Source organism: Notamacropus eugenii, chromosome 4 (assembly GCF_028372415.1).
Source record: "Notamacropus eugenii isolate mMacEug1 chromosome 4, mMacEug1.pri_v2, whole genome shotgun sequence".
NCBI classification, from domain to species: domain Eukaryota; kingdom Metazoa; phylum Chordata; class Mammalia; order Diprotodontia; family Macropodidae; genus Notamacropus; species Notamacropus eugenii.
This window is the reverse complement of record NC_092875.1, coordinates 20372853-20392051: the sequence shown is the minus strand read 5'-3', so window position 1 is coordinate 20392051 and position 19199 is coordinate 20372853. Positions and strand designations below refer to the sequence as shown.

At 43.5% G+C, this 19199-nt stretch overlaps 1 protein-coding gene across 1 annotated transcript in view; it reads left to right on the top strand.

The window, feature by feature from the left end:
• Window positions 1–17562, top strand: part of MYO18B (myosin XVIIIB) — a 339875-nt gene extending 322313 nt beyond the window's left edge. Inside the window, exons 41-42 of the mRNA XM_072600101.1 lie at window positions 10776–11967; window positions 17353–17562. Coding sequence (XP_072456202.1) covers window positions 10776–11955 — 1180 coding nt within the window. The 3' untranslated portion in view covers window positions 11956–11967; window positions 17353–17562. The remainder of the gene's footprint in view (window positions 1–10775; window positions 11968–17352) is intronic.
• Window positions 17563–19199: the final 1637 nt, after the last annotated feature.

The window sequence follows — 19199 nt, the reverse complement described above, 5'->3', positions numbered from 1 at the left end:
CTGCTGATATTAATCCCATTTTGCAAACGAGAAAATGGAGGCAAAAAGAGGTAAAGTGACTTACCTTGGGTCACACAGCTAGTAAGTGTCTGAGACTGGATTTGAACTCTGGTTTTCCTTATTCCAGACCCAGTCATCTGTCCTCTGTACCACCTATCTAGTATGTAGAGAGTAGATCCAAGGTAAATTGAAGTGAGAGAAAACTTTCACTCTAGTTGCAGGTACAGGGTGCACACACACAAACATACTCACCAGGTGATCCAGACAGCAAAGACTGGCGGCGTTCAGATAAGGGAGAGGTCATTTTGGCTGGAGTCTGGGAAGATTTCCTGGATGGAGTGTATGAGTGTATGAAGGGAAAAAGGTTTGCCTTGGTCCTTGAAGGATGAGAGATGCAGCTAGCTGCAGAGGGTGGCACCAGCCTAGAGCCTGGGTGCTGAGCATCTCTCAGTAACACAAGCTTGCTGAAACTTTTTTCAATATACTTTTCAAGTTCAGAATCAGCCTCTAGCACTCTAAGCAGCGGGGCAGTGCATAGATTCCAGAGTTCAAATACAGCCTCAGACATTTACAGGCTGTGTGACTGAATAAGTCACTTAATCCTGTATGCCTTGATTTCCTCATCTGTAAAATGAGCTGGAGAAGGAACTGGCAAACACTCCAGTATCTCTGCCAAGAAAACCCCCAGTGGGGTAATGAAGAGTTGTACATGACTGAAAATGACTGAAAAAACTCTAAGCAATTTTGCCCAGGGTAATTGATTATTTCATGTGTGTGTGTGTGTGTGTGTGTGTGTGTGTGTGTGTGTGTGTGTGTGTGTGTGTATGTGTTTGTACAACAAGCCATCTCTGCCTCAAGATTTCAGAGACAATGAATTGAATGAACAGCTACAGTAGGTGTGCCATCTCCAGAGTAAAGGGAATGCCCATTGGAAGGTGATAAGAGCTCAGGACTGGATCATCCATGCTGAGCTGGAGGGGACCCTTGGAAACTTTCTAGTCCCATCCCCTCATTTTACAGAAAAGGAAACTGAGGGTCATAGAAGTGAAGGGGCTTGTCCAAAGTCACACAGGAAGACACAGAACCAGGATTCACACCCATGTCTTTGGATTCTAAAATCCTTCAGTCAGCAGTTGCTATTCAGTTAAAGGCTTCTGATGTTAAATCCAGGGGTGTTAACTTGAACTCTTGGTGCTGGTAGGGATGGGCTGACATTGAGGGAGGGATGTGATGAGAACTCTGGATATCTGGAGCTTACTGGGGGAAGTGCGCAGGGTGGCCATACTGCTCCAGCCTTGGGCAGAGCCCTAACTGCTTGCACTCTGGTTGGTCAGATGTCTCCTTGCCTCAGTGAAAGCCAGACCCTCCGCTGCTGCTTTGTTGGGCATTGATAGGGCATGTAGCTGGGGAGCAGAGGGAATGCTGGGCTGGGCTTCTGGACAGATGGGGCTTTGAATCCTGACTTGGAAATTTACCAACTGTGTGTGCTCTTGGGCTCATGCCTTATACTCTGATCTTTACTTTCTTCATCTGTAAAATGGAATAATATCAATGATAATTATAATAACCACGGTCCTTATCTCTCAGGACTGTTGTGAGCAAGCATCTGAGATAGGAGAGGGAAATGGGTGAGGGGTCCATGAATGTCAGCTGATATTCTGTCCCTCCTCCCAATGGGGAGTGCTGACCGTCTCAGGGGCAGATCCTGGAGTTTGGCCACTGCCTACAACAGGGGCTACAAAAAGCTGAGTTTACCAGACCTGTTTCTAGAAGCCCTGGCATTGCCATTTTCCCATCGGGCTTTGTATCACTTCATCATGGGGGTATTTATCTTCATTAAGTAGCACAGGTGTGACCTGTTTAAGCAAACCTCTTCTTCCCTTGGGGTTGTCTCTCGAGTGAGAGAAATCACTCTTCTCTTAGCCCCTCTTCTCTTCCTCTGCCCCTCACGCCTCATCCTCTCTCCCTTTTTCCTCCTCTCCTTTCTTTTCTCTATGTCCCTCCCTTCTTTTTTCCCATACCTTCCTCTATTCTCTTCCATTTTTCATTTATCCCTCTTTTCTCTTCTTCTTTCAATCACTTTTCTCTTGTCATGTTTATCTATTCTATCTCATTCTTTCTTTTCCCTCTTCCTCATCCTTTTCTTCTCTCCTTTCTCCCTCTCTCTCCTATTTTCTTCTTCTCTCCCTCCTTTTTCCTGATCTCTCACTCACTTCTCTTCCCACTCTTTCTGTTCTCCTTTCTCCCTTTCATCCTTTCTCTTCCTCTTTCTATGTCTTTTTTCATTCTTTCCTTTACCCTTTCCTCCCTCTTCCTCCTCTTCTTCCCTATGTTCTCTCTTACTATTCTTTCTTCCCTCTCCTTTATCTCTCTTCTTTCCTTCTGCTCTCTACTTCCTATCTCTCCCTCCTTCTCTTTATTGCTTCTTCCTCCTGTCCTGTTTTTCCCTCTTTTCCTTTCTCTCCGTTTCTATATTTTCCTCTGTTTCCCTTCCTTTCCACCCTGTTTCCCTCTTTTCTCTCCTTTCCATCCTTTTCTTTCTTCTCTACTCCTTTCTCTCTCCTTCTGTTCTTTCAGTTTTCCTTTTGTACTTCTCTTTCTTCCACAAGCCTTCCATTCATTCTCTTCCCTCTGTCCCTCTATTCATCCTTTTCCTTCCCTTCTCATTCCTTCCCTTCCCTACCCTCTCTCTTTTCTCCACTCTTTTTCAATCTTCCCTGCAATGCATCTTTATTTGCATTTGATGTCAAAGGCAGCCAGCCATTACCAGGCTGACATCCCCAGAAGGAGATAGGACCAGGTTTCCCAGCCTCCCTGTGTCTTCCTGGCTGTATATTCAGCCTGCCTCATTCTGCTCACCCTTCCCCAATGGGGGTGTGGGGGGATTGCCTCTCCAACAGGGCTCAGACTGTGGGTACAACCCTTTCAGCTCTCCCCTAGCACCTGTGGGTTAGATGCCTTGTCTGCTCCCTCTGCCCCAGGGCCACATCAAGGCCCTCTGGTTGCTCCTGGGAGTTGCAGATTTGTCTGTGGGCAGACTTTAATGTGGCTCATCCTTACTTTGCAGCTGCAGCTCCAGGAGGCCCAGGAGGCTGATTTTGAGGGGCTTCATTATATTCTTACTCAAGGCCAAGTGTCCTGCAGAACCTCGCCAGGCAGCTTCACTCCCCACCAGTCCCCTACCCTCTCAGCCCTGCCACCTGCAGCTTGTTGCCTGAGGCTGCCCTGCCAATCCAGAGCAGGGCTGTCCCCACAAACCCCCCTTGTTTCTACTTCAAAGACTTGGAAAGCAAATACCCTCCAGGAATGTTCAGTATCCCTTTTCCCTCTCTCCCTCCCTCCTTTCTCTTCCTTCCTTCCTTCTCCCAGCATCACAGAGGCATAGCCTTTCAGTGGGGACAGCCAGATGTCACCTTATAACCATTTTGTAAACATTAGGCATTGGCCCTGTTACAATGTAAGCCCCTTCAGAGCAGGGGCTCTTCCATTTTTGTCTTTGTGTGTCCCCAATTCCCAGCACAGTGCCGGGCACATAAAAAACAGCAAATACTTATTGGGTAATTGATGGTGATTAATTAAACAAATTAAATTAAAGGATGATTACAAATCCTTTTACAAATAAGGAAACTGAGACCCAGAGAGAGGAACTGACCTGCACCTATTCACACAGAGCCAGAATTCAAACCTAGGTCTTTTGAAGCTTTTGACTTTAAAGCCAGGACTCTTTCTTCTATAACAAACCAAGAAGGAAGGAAAGAAGAAATTAGTATTTATTAAGACCCACCATATGCCAAGTACTATGCCAAGCCCTTTACAAATATTATTGAATTGGATGCACACAACAACCTTGAGACATAGGTGCTTTCCTATCCCTGTTTTACAGATGAGGAAACTGAGGTTAAGTGGTTCGCTCAGCTCATGTCTGAGGCTGGAATGAAACTCAGATGTGCCCAACTCCAAGCCCAGGGTTTTATCCACTGCACCACCCAGCTGTCAAGGGAAAGAACATAACATTTAGCCAGAGGTCCTGGTTTCAAATCCCAGTTTGACCTGTAGAACCTTGGGAAAATCACTTGTCCTAACTAGGTCCCCCCAGCTTCCTCATTCATAAAATAAGACAGGATGGCTTTGAAGGTCCCTTCTAGTTTTAAGATTTCATGATTCCACCTATTGTTTCTATTTCTACATTTTCTTTCCTCTGTTCTCCCTGGTCCATGCCTCTCTTTCTTTTTTTCCTCCTTACATCCCTACTCTCTTATCTTTTCCCATTTCCCTTTACTTCCTTTTTTCTTCCTTCCTCCCTTCCCTCCCTCCTTTCCTTCCTTCTTTCTTTCCTTTTTCCTTCTCTCTTTTCTTCCCTCCCTCCTTCCCTTCTTCACTCTCTTTCTTCCTCTCACTCCCTTTCATGAAGTCATTGGCCTTTGAGAGAGGAGGGGCTGAGGGTCAGAACCCCAATGCATCCATTTAAAACAGGGGCAGATGGCTGCTGTCACCAGCCCAGCAGGTATATGAATATAAATTATGTGCCCAGGACAAATTTTTAACATCATCTTCCTTTCAGGACCTCAGCGGAACACAAATGACTTTTGTCAGCTTGGTGGCAGCCCACTGCCTCTGGCAGCTCCAAGCTGTTTATTAAAAAAGAGTAGAGAAGCCATCTGGATGTGTTATAGCAGAGTTATTACACACACACACACACACACACACACACACATTGTTGTTGAGAATCAGTTAATCAAGTGATCAGGAGGCAAACTTGATCCAGGGACAGAACTCTTGTGAGGCCACGGAAGCTGAACCCCAGATGCCAACGTGGTGGGGCATGTTTCCATAACTATTCCCACCTCTGATGGGCTACTTTCTGCCTCAAGCAGATCCAAGCCTCTTTCTTGGGCTACCTCAGAGCACTCTCATCTCCTACCTCTTTGGAATGAGCTATCTGGCTAGCAAACCCACACTTTTCTGGGCCTTGGGTTTGTCACCTGTAAAATGACCTTCAATGTCTCCTCCGGTTTTAGTTCTTTATCATCCTAGATTTCTTCCTCTCAGATTTGTTCCATTGTCTTGTACTTGCTGCCATACAGCTCCTTCCCTCCTGAAGGCATCACATCTCTAGGCTCCTCCTCCAAGGCTGGCTGCTCCTTCTCTCAGGCCCAAATACCCAAGGCTGCAGGAGGCATTGGCATATTCCTTGCCCCCTTCTGACCCTCCTTCTGCCACTACCATTCAGCAACGACTTTTCCTCTTTTCAAGTCCACTCCATTTGGCCCAGATCCTTGATGCTGTTATCTTGTGACCTCTAGGTCACTCTCCCTCCTCCCCAACACCTTCAGTACCACGCTCACAGCTTCCTCCTTTGTTGCCCCATTCTCTGCTCCCTTTAACATCCTAGCTGTCAATTTTCTCATCCTTCCTAGCAATCCTGACTCTGTCATCTATCTCAGCCATGCACAGGAGTGGTCAAAGCTTAGATTCCTCACCTTATACTCACCTACTTCCATCTAGTTCAAATTTAATCCATATACCAAAATCTCCAAGATGGCCCTGCTTGGACCACTTTTTCTGGCCTCTTTTAGGCACAAAGAAGATCAAAGGGAAGAGAAAGTATTCTATAGTGGGGAGAAAACCCTAGAAGTATAATCATCATGCCCAGATTGGAAGAGAGAGAAGTAGAGAAAGAGAGACAGCAAGAAGAGAGAAAAAGAGAGAAAACAGAGAAGAGAAGAGGAGAGTGAGAGGAGAGTGAGAAAAAGAGAGGAGAGCAAGAGAGAAAAAGGGAGAGAGAGAGAGAGTAGTGGATAGACTGTAGGGGAAATTTTTTCAGCTCAAATAAAACCATACAAATCTATGTAAATGTTTCCTCTATAATGAAAACAGAGTTCTAGAAAAGTGAGCCACACAATTATTTCTAAAAAGAGTCTGATAACTAATTTCCTTACCTGATCTGGGTGGGGCCTATTTGTCTAGAGGCCCCATGGACTTCCCAGCTCCTTGCAGAGGGAGACAAGGAAAAGACAAAATAATATTATTTATTTCACTTCCACATAGGACAGGAAGTAGCCATCTGTCCACCTCTGCCCACAGAGAATTGCAAAACCCAGGACACTCTATAGTTGGGTCCTTTAAAAGAGAGGTGGCAGTTCAGGGAGTCAGTCCCTGGCAGCTCTCTGTCTTAACCAAAGAGAAAAGAAGGGGCAAAGGAGAGGGTCTGGGAACATATCGGAGCCTCTGTTCCTGTGATTGACCCAAGGGAAAAGAGAACAAGGTGGAAAGAGAAACTGCAGAAAAGCCTCATCTTGAAGCCCTGCTATTTCTTTGAACCAAATTCATTCCCATGTTTCAGGTCACATTTTATCACGTTGGGATGCAAGGTCGCTCCTCAGTTTTGCCCCATCCTCCAAAGGGAGGACGACACCTGATCCACATTCCCAGCTCTGCCGGTTCTGCAGGTTGATGGAGGTGGTGTGCCTTGACTAAGAAAGGAGTCAGATTTGAATTGAGGGTGCTATGCCTCTTTAATGGACAGAGAGTCACCCCTAGATGCAGTCCACATGATTCACTGTGGGCCAGTTGTGATTCATAATAGAAAAGTGACCGACTGGGAACTACTTCTTCCTAAGGTCCATTGTCTTGACTGGAGCAAAAGAGGAGCAGGTAAATCGATGTTCTTTACCCCCAATTCAAGACAGATTGATTTGGTATCCATTGTTTAACTATGATATTGCCAAGGAGAGTTGAAAAGGCAGCTTCTAAATAGTAATATTAGTATTGGTGGGTCAATGAGACCTGTGTTCATGCTCACCGCATCATGACTATTTAGGCAAATTCCTAATACTTTAACAGACAAGCCTTTAACATGTGAAGACCCATGTAAATCTCCCCTAGAAGACCCACACCCAAATTGGAAGTTCAAAGAAAGTTGAAAAAATAGATCTTAGAGGAAAGATAAAAGGTACAGAAACATTTCATCTTCTAGAAGAACAAGCTAAATGATAATTCATTGCCATTTTCCACTTCATAAAGAGATGATACACACTAGGAGTGAGTATCCTGTCACTAGAGGCCTTCAAGAGGAAGGGAAATGACCATTTGGTGAGTATGTTACAGAGTGACTTTGGAAGTCTCCATAAAATTCTAAGTTTGCTTCTTCCTGGGATTCAGGCAGATGTTAGCTAGAATCATAGGATCTCAGAGTTATCCAGTACAACCTGGACTCAAAGCAAAAATCCCCTTCTTCTCATAAACCTTAAGAAGTGGTCACTCAGCCTCCAATCAGCAAGGACCATTGATCAGAACCATGACTTCCCAAACCATTCCCAAAGCCCATTCCATTTTTTGGAAGTACTCCTTGTTTAGAAATCTCTCCTAAATCGAACAGAAATTTGCTTCCTTGCTCCTTCTACCCACCAGTCCTAATTCTCTCCTTGTAGAGCCAAGCAAAACAACGTAACAGTTCTTTGACTATTCTGATCTAGCAATAGTGTCTCTCCTAAGTCTCCTTTCTGGCCTAAATATTTAGAGTTCTATCCACTGATGCTTGATGGATTTCAAGGCTCCTCAGCTCCTAGATCTGCAGCCCTCTGGGCACTCTGGTTATTTGAATGAATAAAATATGCACTCATTAAGCACTTATTGTGAACTAAGAGCTGGGGGTACAGATAAAAAGTCAGGTACATACAGTGCCTGCTTTCTAGGAGTTCATATTCTAATGAGGAGGAAAACATGGCCAGAAGTTTGAAGCTACAAATCAGATGGAAAGGTCCCATGGTCCTTCAAGGGAGTAGCAAAGAGATGGTCATACCTCCTCATATATATCACTACCACTAACAAAATCATATTAGTTCTTTTTTGACCCATTTGATAGTATTAAGGTTGTTGAGATGGAAGACTTCCTTTGTGGGGTCTTCAGGAGCTGCGACTACTGAGGAGGAAATAGAGGCTTCAACACCTTCAGAGGTAGATGCCAAATGATATCTCGTAGATACTGATTCTCTGAACATTAGCCGGACACATAGGCTGGAAGGAAGGGGTGGGGCTCTCCTATTCCCTGGTCTCTTGAACATATCTTCTCCTGACAATGGTGGTTGATCAGTGGTCCATATTGGTGGGATGGAAATGATGGACACTTCCCCAAGGCCCTCTTCTGACTCTTGAGTTTCAATAGTTTGTCTTAGGCACTGCTGGAAATTCTCTGTAGTTCTCCAATTCCTATTCAATTTAACAGGCATTTGTTTATAAAACATTTATTTACTCATTCGTCAAGTCCCATGAGGGCAAACAGGAGTGTGCAGAATGTATGAATGGAGTATGTTTAGCCTGGGAAGATCATAATGGAAATAGACTGCAATCATTGTTTTCCTTGATTGAAGGATTGTCTCAAGGAAAAGGATTAGACTTACTTTGTTTGACTTCAGAGGAGCGAGGAAGGAGCAAGGAGAGGGGCAGAACTTATCAAAATTCCTTCTCAAAATATGGCCATAATTCCTTCTCAAAATATCTGGAGCATTCTGAGTTGCCCTTGGCATCACATTTCAAGAAGGAATTTTTAATAAATTGGAGCACACCCAGAGGAGAGAAATCAGCATGCTGAATGCTCTGCAGCCCATCCCCTATGAGGATCCATTGATCAACTGCGGAGCCTAGAAAAGAGAAAATTGGAGTGATAAGATCACTGTCATCAAATACTTAGGATTATTTTAAAGTCAGAAGAGAGTTTAGAGCTTAGAATCTCATCTGATTCTTTCTTATTTGTAGATGAGGAAGCTTAGGCCCAGAGGCGTAAGGTGACTTCCATAAGGTCACACAGGAAGTAAGAGACAGATTTGAGATTTGAACTTGGGTCCTATGCTTTGAAGGTCAGTGTTATTTCCACAAGGCTGTCACATGACAGGGGGCTTACACTTGTTCTATTTGGCCCCAGTGGGCCTCAAGACAACAGATTTATAAGTATGGCAGCTAGGTGGCATCATAGTGCATAGAGTGTTGGTCCAAGAGTCAGGAAGACTCATCTTCACAGGTTCAAATACAGCTTCAGATACTTCCTAGCTGTGTGACCCTGGGCAAGTGACTTCACCCTGTTTGCCTCAGTTTCCTCCTCTGTAAAATGAGCTGGAAAAGAAAAAAGCTAACCACTCCATTATCTTTGCCAAGAAGACCCCAAATGGGATCCCTAAGAGTTGGACACCACTGAAATGACGCAATAACAGCATGCATGCATATAGGGTAGATATAAGGTAATCTCAGAGAGGAAGGTACTTAGCAGCTGGACAGACCAGGAAAGGTCTCCTGGCACCTGAAGGAAACCAGACATCCAGAGAGGCAAAGATGAGGAGGGAGGGCATTCCAGGCCTGGGGAAGAGGCAGTGCAAAGGAACAAAAATGAAAACTAGAGTGTTGTGTATGAGAAATAGCAAAGAGATCTGTATGGATTTACCATAGAAGGTGTAGAAGGGAGTAAAATGGAAGAAGACCTTCAATATTTTGTCACCCTGGAGAGAAGAGAGGAGAGATAGAATGAGACAGAAGGAGAAGAAGAAATAGAAGAAGAGAAGAGAAATAGAATGAGAGAGAGAGGAGAGAAGAAGAGAGGAGAGGAAAGAAGGAAGAAAGGAGAGATAGAATGAGAGAGAGAGAGAGAGAGAGAGAGATTAGTGGTGGGAGGTGGGAGGCACCAAAGACAACATATGTCTTTGTTTTAGACTGGCAACAGGATTCCAGCCTTTGGCTGGCTGGCTGGTATGGGCCTAGGTGGGTATTACTGGTTTCTCTAGCAACCAACATGATCATAAGGGGAGGCAAAATTAGCCTTGCATTATCACTAGACCTCAGCAGGGGAGGCCAGGTGCTCATGCAATGGCACTAAGGGCCGGCAGGATTTAGTCATGGCATTCGATACCATCATCGTCTGTTTCCAAACTACACTGAGAATGCTATTGGGGAGGGAGAGGAGATAGATTTTTGTTTGTTCAAGGGAAGGTTAATGGGCTCCGGTCTCTCCCTTGTAAAAATCATAATGCTTTGCTTTGCCTGGGTAATTTTGTGGCATTGCAAGTCTGCCTCTTCTCTGAGCTAGAGTGCTCTTAGTGTTGGTTACCCTCAGAATCGCCTGGTGTGAAAGCTAAACCTGGCTTCTCCTCAGAACAGAAGCTGTTTATCCCCATGTCTGTGGTCCCTATTCTTGGGCTGATGTCAGACACCTAATTTATTTTTATAGATCATAATTACCCTCTCCCCTTACCTCCCTTTCCCCCTCCCACCCTCACCAAGAAATCACAAACATAATGTGTCAAGCACAACTATTTGGATAAATTTGGATTTGTTTGAATCTTGGAAAACCAGGTTTGCTGAGTTCCTATCATTCAGCCCAAAGGGATGAAATCCTCCTCTTCCTCACCCCCACCCATGTACAAACTTTATCAACTGAGGAGCAAAGGACTTATTTTGTGGGGTGACCCACTATGATAAGTCCAATCACATCAGATGCAGGACCTCATAAATCTAAGTCATCTATCTTAGTTGCTGTTCTAATTGACTCCAGCATACTTAGCTGGCTTTAATTATAGGCAGAAATTGCATTTCAGGAAGCAATGAGAAATCATTTGCATGGTGTGAATTTGTGCATTAAATCATGTGGTTCATTTGAGATTGTGGTGGGGATAAGAGGGTCCTGAAGAAAAATAACCTAGGGGCTCCTCCTTCCTGAGTCGCACACTGATTGCATGGATTGTAATCAATTGCACAATTCCCAATTGACCCTGTTTTCATTTTTGGCTTAGGATGCACCGAGAGGCCAGAGATACTGAGAGGAGGCAACCAACATCTTTGAGGACCGACACACAATCTCCAGGGGATAAAAGCTTTGTCAGACGACCCACCTCGCCTTTCACCTTCCAGAGTCCAGACCACAGTAAAACTATTGGAAATGAGAGTTCTGAGACATGGAGGGATACAATTAGCAAGTCAAAGGATCACTCGTCAATGTCATCTCCGACTTTGGAAAAAAAGTTCCCAAGTTCCTCTTGGGCACTTTCTGAATTTATTGAAGGATTCCGGAGAAAACAGTCAGAGAAAGAGCAGGCTGCATTAGGAGCAGAAGACTGGCCCACCTTACCCATCTATCAGACCACTGGTGCATCATCTCTGCGGAGGTCTTTGGAGACAGTGACAGTCCCAGAAAAGTCATCTCTGGAACCTGAGACAGAAAGTTCACGATCTGGGCTGTTAAGGTCCACCAGCCTCAAGTGTCTCTCCTCTGATAAATCTGACCCTTCCCTTTCTTTGCCTGCTCCTCCAAAATCAATTTACAGATCTTGTGATTCACTCTTAGCATCTGAGAATACGGAAGATAGTTTCAGCAGGAGGTTGAGCTCATCAGTGGGAGACAGCCTCGGGAAGTTTGCCCAGTCCAAGCTGCGCCTTCGGAGGCCATGCATTGATACACCCCTAGAGGAAGCAGAGGACCCAGACCTGGGAAAAGAATCCCTAGTCTTTCAGAACAGAAGATTCTCCAACCTGTTGAATGAGCCTTTGGAACCTGACTTGCTGGCTTGGAAGCTGCCAAGATATGAACAGAAACCCAGAGTGAGTTTTGATGACTATGTCCCAGCCATCAGGAAATCTAACTCTCCCAGAATAGCCAGGAGGGACAGAGGAGATGATCTGATGCCTGGGACCAGTAGGTATAAAAGTGAGGCTTCTCCAGATCGTCTGTTCTCAGGAAGTAGTGGTGCCTTCCGGGAAAACTTGGAACCCAAGGAAGACACAGGTCATCTGTCTGACTCTTCATCATCTTCGAGTTCTGCCATGTCATACAGGAGTGCAGACAGCGTCAAAAGCCGCCCAGGATCCCTAAAGAAAGATGAGGAGAGTGATAGGAGACCCCGATATGGAACATGGATGGATCCCGAGAAGCAAAATGAGGTGGAGAGCATCATGAAGAAATATCTCCCGAAGTAGGGAATGATCCAGGTAAAAGACACCAATGTCAGACTCTGAAAAGCGGGTTCAGAGCAGCAACACTGGTCTCTTGGCCTACTAGAAACCCAGATGATGCAGTTGAATTTCATTCGCACCATCAACATTTTTCTCTTGAGATGTGTGTTTTTAGAGTTTTCCCATTTAAAAAGTTTAGTCTCATCTACAACTTGTCAAAGTTTTTGATAAGATAAAATTCATTTAAAAGTAACTTCACAAACAGGCATTATTATAATAATAGCACCTATATAGTGCTTTCAAGTTTGTGGAGCATTTTATAAATATCACCTCAGTTTTAGTGAGAATCAAGAATGCTCCATGGGTATCACAGACCTGAGAGCCAGACTTTCAGGATCTTTGGTCCTGAGCTGGAAAAGACCTCAGAGGTCATTTTGTTCATCCCACTCCCTTTATAGATGAGGAAATAGAGGCCCAGAGAGATTGAGACTCACCTAAGGTCACACAGGTACTGAGTCTCAGGAGATGGAATTTAAACTAGGGTCCTCTTACTCCAAATCCAGTGCTCTTTCCACAACACCAGAATTCCTCTCTGAGCAGCTTCCTCTTGGCATTTCCCCCAAGTTGTCATCTGCCCTCTGTTGGAAGACTTTACTAATGGGAAATTCAATGTCTCTCCCAAGTCAACTCATTTCACCCTTGTCCAACTCTCACTGGTAGGAAACACATCTTCAGATGGAGCTGAAATTGTCTTATCTGATACCTCCAGCTCTGAAACTAAGAAGATTAAATCTTATCCCTTCTGGTCCAAGTTGTTCTCCTTCACACCCATGCACCTTCCTATGACCTGAAAAACATAGGTATCAGACATTCACCTAACATCTTTTCAGGGCACAAGCCCCAAACACATCTTTCTTCTCTTTTCTCCTTTCTCTGAGATATTACTGGTTATGCCCAGATTAGGTCTGAGTTGAACTCAGTGACCTGTAAGATCCTTTTCATCTTGAAGATCTTATGGTGTGTGAAAAACTTTGGATGCATCGCTACCACAGTCTGTTCTCTAGACTTACTCATCCATAAAAGAATGGGGTTATACCCTTGATGGGGTTACACATCTAGCCTTGTTCCTGCTGTGATTAAAGGGAGGAAGAATTATCTCCTCCCTCATCCCCCATTTTCACACCACTTCCACAGTGCCTGAGACTGGCATTATCAAGTTTCTCCTAAAGGACCTTTTGGATGCATGGGTATTTTAAAGAGCTATGGTACTAGGAAAGGAAAAACACATCATCTATCACTGATTGGTTTTTCTGATTAACCTTTTTTATACAGGGCCCTTAGAGGACAACGGAAAGGTTAGTTTTAATGGTAAGGAAGACGAAAAGAAAGAGGTTGGAAGAATGTTGACCTTGCCTCCAGGTTGGGTCCATGAAGTAGAAGGAGGAAGGACAGTTGGACAGGAAGGAAGCAGTGAGGAAATTCTGGATTCTCGGAGGTAGAGAAAGTATGGTGGTGGGACCATGATAATAAGCCCCCTGCCCCCATGCATCCCCACCATTATGAGCAGGCCTTTACAATGTACAGAACACTCTTTTACATTTACATCCATGTTGTCCCCCAGACCCTGTGAGGGAGGCAGGACAGGCATTAATTTCCAGTCATTTTACAGGTGAGGAAACTGAGACTCTAATCAGTAATAGAGGCAAGACTGAAGCTGAGGTTCTGCCAAGGCGCTGTTTAACTACAGCTTGCTGCTTCTCATGGGAAGATGAGTGGTTCCCATTCTATGATCTTGCCTGGAATTAACTGTGCTTCTAGCAGATTCAACCATGTTCACTATCAGGAACCTGGAACATGAGGACCAAAGCTGCTTGATGCCTCTCAGGGGATGGATATTAGAGAGGGAAATGGTTCTACAGGTTAGAATCTTGTCTACTTTCACTCTTGGTTCTCCCACTCAACATCTTGGAGATTGAGGGAAATAATTTACTTCTTCTCTACCTGCCCCCCACTGAGGCAGGCTTCCCCCCACCTTTGGGAGAAGGACACATCATAGTGACCTAGGTTTGCAGATCTGAATCTAGTATGTACCTGAAAGCTGATTTCAGGAGGAAATGGAATCCCAGAGAGGGAAAGTGAATCAGTCAGTGTCACAGAGCAGCCTTGTAGAGTCAGAAACAGAGTGAGGTGTCCTTTCCTTTGAGGACCTGAAAGCATCTTTCAAGGCTATTCCTAAACCCCTTTTGTCCAAATTAATATTCCCACCTGAATTGTTATCTAAGGCATCTAAATTAGCCTGAGAAGCATTTCAGTTCTAGAATCCTGTGCATCTGTGCAGTGTTTCCCCTCTGAACTCCAAGAAATGGAGTTGTGATTAAGTGAGGTCAGATGCCCAGAGGTCTGGCCCCCCAACCCCCATCTGCCAGGATCGCTCCAACTGGGCAAGAGACTCCTTGCCAGGAAGGGTGGCTAGCTCTTCTTCTTCATGAGAAAGCCAAGTTAGCTCATTCTAAAGATGCCTCTCCTCCTCTGTCATGGACAGGACAAGTCATGTCCAAATGAGCTTATGTCTCAACAGAAGTCTTTTTCCTGCTCTCAATTACCAAATGATAAGAGCTTTATTTACTTGATCACACTCCCAGGAATTAGGGAGAGAGTCTTCAAAGGTCATGGAGAGATGGGATGACCCAGGAGGAACCAATGTTTCCTTGGAGACTAGTTCAACATCTTGTGTTGGTCCTCTCTCGCCTACCTGTTTTTTTAAAAAAGTCAGACCTTTGATGAGGAGCTCAGTGAGTGTAATTATCCTAACAAATTATCCTAATGAATTAAAAACTATTCCTATGTTTCATTTCCTCAGGCCAGGCCTGGAAATGGACAATGTGACCTTATTTCCATATGGCAAATGTGTCCAAGGGAGACATACTATTGGCTCATAAATATGTAACCACCACCACCAACCACTCAACTCGGCCTCTTATACCTATGTGACCTTGGGGAAGACCCTAACTTCTCTGACCCTAATTTTGCTCCTATCTATAAGGGGTGAATTTGATGAGGATTATAGATTAAAAGCTGGAAGAAACCTTAGCAGTCATTTCCAAATTTTTGGATGAGGAAACTAAGGACCAGAGAAGTTTAGAATTTGCCCAAGGTCACACAGGCAGTGTCATGGGTAGGATCTGATCCCAGTGTCCAGAGCCCTGAAGGCTCTTCAAGTTCTGACATTCTCAGTTCTAAAGCCCCTCCCAGCCCTGACATCCCCTGTTCTAATGCCCTTCTGCTAGTTCTGACATTCTCCATTCTAAGGTCCCTTCTGAGATGCACTCTGACACAGTGGATGGAGACCAATGTCAGAGATCAGATGACCTCAAGTCAAATCCTGTCCTCTGACTCCTACTGGTCAGTTGATCCTGGACAAATGTGTTAACTTCTCCATTGTCCCTATTGAAGAAGACACTGAGGACTAAGGTGAAACCACTTGCTCATCTGACACTAGGTAGATGTTCAGCAGTGGGAGTCAAACCCAGATCTTCCTGATTTGTGGTATACTGCAAAAAACTCTGAACCCCAAGCACTGATGTCAGAATCCCAAGAGCTGAATTCAAATTCTGACTGTTACTTACAAGCTTGGGCAAATCACTACACCTTTCCAGGCCTCAGCTTTCTCTTCTGAAAAATGGGTAGGTTGAACTGAATGGCTTCTGAGGATACTCTGAGCTCTAAATCGATCTTATATCTTATAACTGTTAAGCATGAAGGGATATTGGCAAATTCTCTGGTCTCAATTTGTCCATCCATAACATGGGGTGATTGGATCAGATAATCCTGGTATTCAACCACTAATAATCAAATGCCTCTATGCGTGGGTGTCATGATGGGTAAAATCTGAAATAATTGAAGAAACAAAGGTTTGAGCAAATCCATTTATGAAGCAGTGCATGTAATTGTATAACAAATCAGGACCAGGCCCCTCAGCTTGGGCCTGGGCCCTGAATACAGGGGAAACAGATTTTTCTGCATTAAAAGAAAACCGTTAAATGATATAAACCTGGATACAAGATTAGGTAATCTGATTCTAATTGGAGGAAAGATTAGGTGCTTTATGAGATGGGAGAAAGGAGCAAACATCAATTCCCTGAAATCAGAAAAAGAAGTGCCCTACTCTCCTTACACACACACTCCAAATGTCTGTAGTGGATCAAAGAAACAAGGAAATAGTAGCTAATTGACCAGTATGGGACCAGTTTTCAGATAAGACATATGTGTTGCTTGAAATGTACAATTGTGAGAAAACTCCTTACATCAAACTTTGGGTCTGACTGGGTTTCTGGTAAGCATAACCCAGGTTCTTAGTTAACGGTTTCTAAGCAGCAGGTAGGTGCCCCAGGTTTTCAAACATGCATGGCTAGTTTCAAACAATACAATAAGGTTTTCTCACAATTCCCATAATTGAATAAAGTTTTCTCACAAGACAGAAATCATAATTGAATAGAAAGGTAACAGCTAGATTCGGAATTGAGTCACAAGATGGAATCAGTGTGGTTCACTCAATTCCCACAATTCTCATACTGCAGAAAATAAGTACCATGGGTGGTCAGCAAGTGGACAGGTGACCGGCATCCTCAGGGAAAGCTTCCTGAAGGAGGTAAGTTCTTGAATGATGAGGAAATGAATCAGCAGGAAGAAGTTGGAGATTTGCCCAGCCAACGTTTGAGTGACCCATTGATTTCCCCCAGAGACAACTTTGGCTATTGTTAGCATATTCCCAGTGCCAGACAGAAAGATGAGAGCTAAAAACTGTATCCTTCCCCTCATCCAACAAAGTTGGTCACTGTTTCTGTGGCCTCCATTCAATTTTGAAACAGGTGAATGGTTCTCCTTGACTTCCTTCATCCCGTTTTCACAGAACCCAGAGCCTCTGACTCCAAATCCAAGCTCTTTCCCGTGTACCCATACCGCCTCCCGTAGGTCCTTTGGGCAATGTAGTCTCCTCTTTTTCCTTCCTTCCTTCCTTCCTTCCTTCCTTCCTTCCTTCCTTCCTTCCTTCCTTCCTTCCTTCCTTCCTTCCTTCCTTCCTTCCTTTCTTCCTTCCCTCCTCATACAAGCATTTATTTAGTTCTTACTATGGATCATGTATTGTGCTAGAATACAAAGACAAAAATAAAAACTCCTTGCCTTCAGGGAGCTTACACTGTGGTAGAAGAAAACAAGGTGTGTAGAGCAAAGCATTTGCAAAATATGGCAGAATAAATGCAGAGTAATTGCATGGGTGGGGAGAGCACTCCCAAGTGGAGTTCTGAAGAAAGTGACACCTGAGCCATGGGCTGATGGCAGCTACAAATTGAATGGACATATTATTCCATATTTTCTTGCTTTAGATATCATAGACCTCTACTCACACCTGGATTTCCTTTCCAGCATCCAGAGTCTCGAGTTCCTGAAGAGCTTTCCCTGCTGTTCAGCTTTTCAAAGAGAAATACGCAGGCGGCCCCTGCATCTGCCTGTCTCCAGGCAATGTCACCGAAATATTTCCCAATGGATTCTGATAAGCCTGAGGATTTATTTTGTAAGAGGTGCTGGAGTTTGGACAGTGATTTATACAGAATAAACCATGATGGCTTCTTTGAATGAGTGTGGCCTCTGTCTTCTCCTTGATCTCCATTGTTGAGTGGAACAGGTGCATCTATTCAGATGTAGGAGGTGGGGAATGATATCATAAAGTCCAGGATCAGGATTCATAACAAAATCTTTGGGTTGGTTTGATATCAGGCCCACTTGTGAGGAAGGAGACTAGTTCTGACCCTTTTAATCACCTGTATCTGGAACCTAAAATAGGGTATGTTTTCAATGTGTCCATTACCTAACAAGGACACCTGGTCCTAAGAATTAGGTGGTGGTACTTGTTAGATAGAATCCAAATCATCACGTCCCTTTTTGGACATGACAGGGTCTGATATTCAGAGTTTGGGTTTTCCTTTCTCTTATATAGACTCTCACATGCCTTGGTATTTGCACATGCCAAATCCTACATGTGTGCACATATTTCCCATGTCCTATATCCTCTATTTGAATTACAGATATAGAGTCTAAAGATACCTTAGAGGTCATCTAGGTTCAGCTCTTTATCACACAGGTGAGAAAACTGAGGTTCAGTGAGTTGAAGAAATGTACCCAAGGTCACACATTCAAGAGACAACAGTCAAGATCTGAACCCATATCCTTTCACCCAAGCCCATAGCTCTTTTCATTGCATCACACAAGGCATATCTTTTTAAAGTTAAAATATCAGTGATGGTGATAATGCCCTTTTCCTTTTCTATAAGACTTAAAGGTTTACAAAATACTTTCCTCATAATAATTGTTGATATAATAAATGGTATTATCTCCAATTTACAAATGAGAAAACTGAGGGTCTAGTGGCCTCTAGTAAGTAGCACTACTACCATTATACTATAACATTTGCTAAGTATTTCTCATACATATATAATTATATATACATATGCACATATATAAAACTTCATATATAATCTGCATATATAAAATGATATAGGTATTTTTATTATATATAGTATATAGAAACATTTATATATACATTTACACACACATAAACATACATATATGTATGTATATATGTCTTCATAATGTGTGGATATATATACTTTACAATGTATGCATATATATGTATATGTGTGTATATCTCTATGTGTATCTGTATATATGTATGTATGTCTTTACAATAAGTCTGGGAGATGGGTGCAGTGATCAGCCCATGGTTAGTCTCACATCAAGTAAGTAGAAGAAATAGAAATGAAGAATGGTCTTCCAGACACCAATTTCAACACTCCATCCATTGTACCATGCTGCCCCCATAGCTGGAAAGTGCAATATTGAGAGCCTTGACTCCACATCAGATGACCTAGGTTCAAATCTTGCCTCTGACAGTAACTACCTGTGTGATGTTGGACAATAACATAAACTTCCTGACTCTTGGTTTCCTTATCAGTAAAATAAGGGGGTTGTACAAAATCATCTCTGATATCTTTTCTAGTTATAAATTTATAATTGATATGATATGATATGAAATAGTAATAATGAGATGTAAGATGAGACAAGATGATAGGAATGGATGTGGCATGAAGTGTCAAAACACCAGGGAACATGTGGGAACCAGTTTAGAAAGTAATTGGGAACTATCTAGCAAAATAAGTAAAAATATAATAGAACTCAGATAGTGTTAATATGAGATTTTGTTTATCAATATTCAA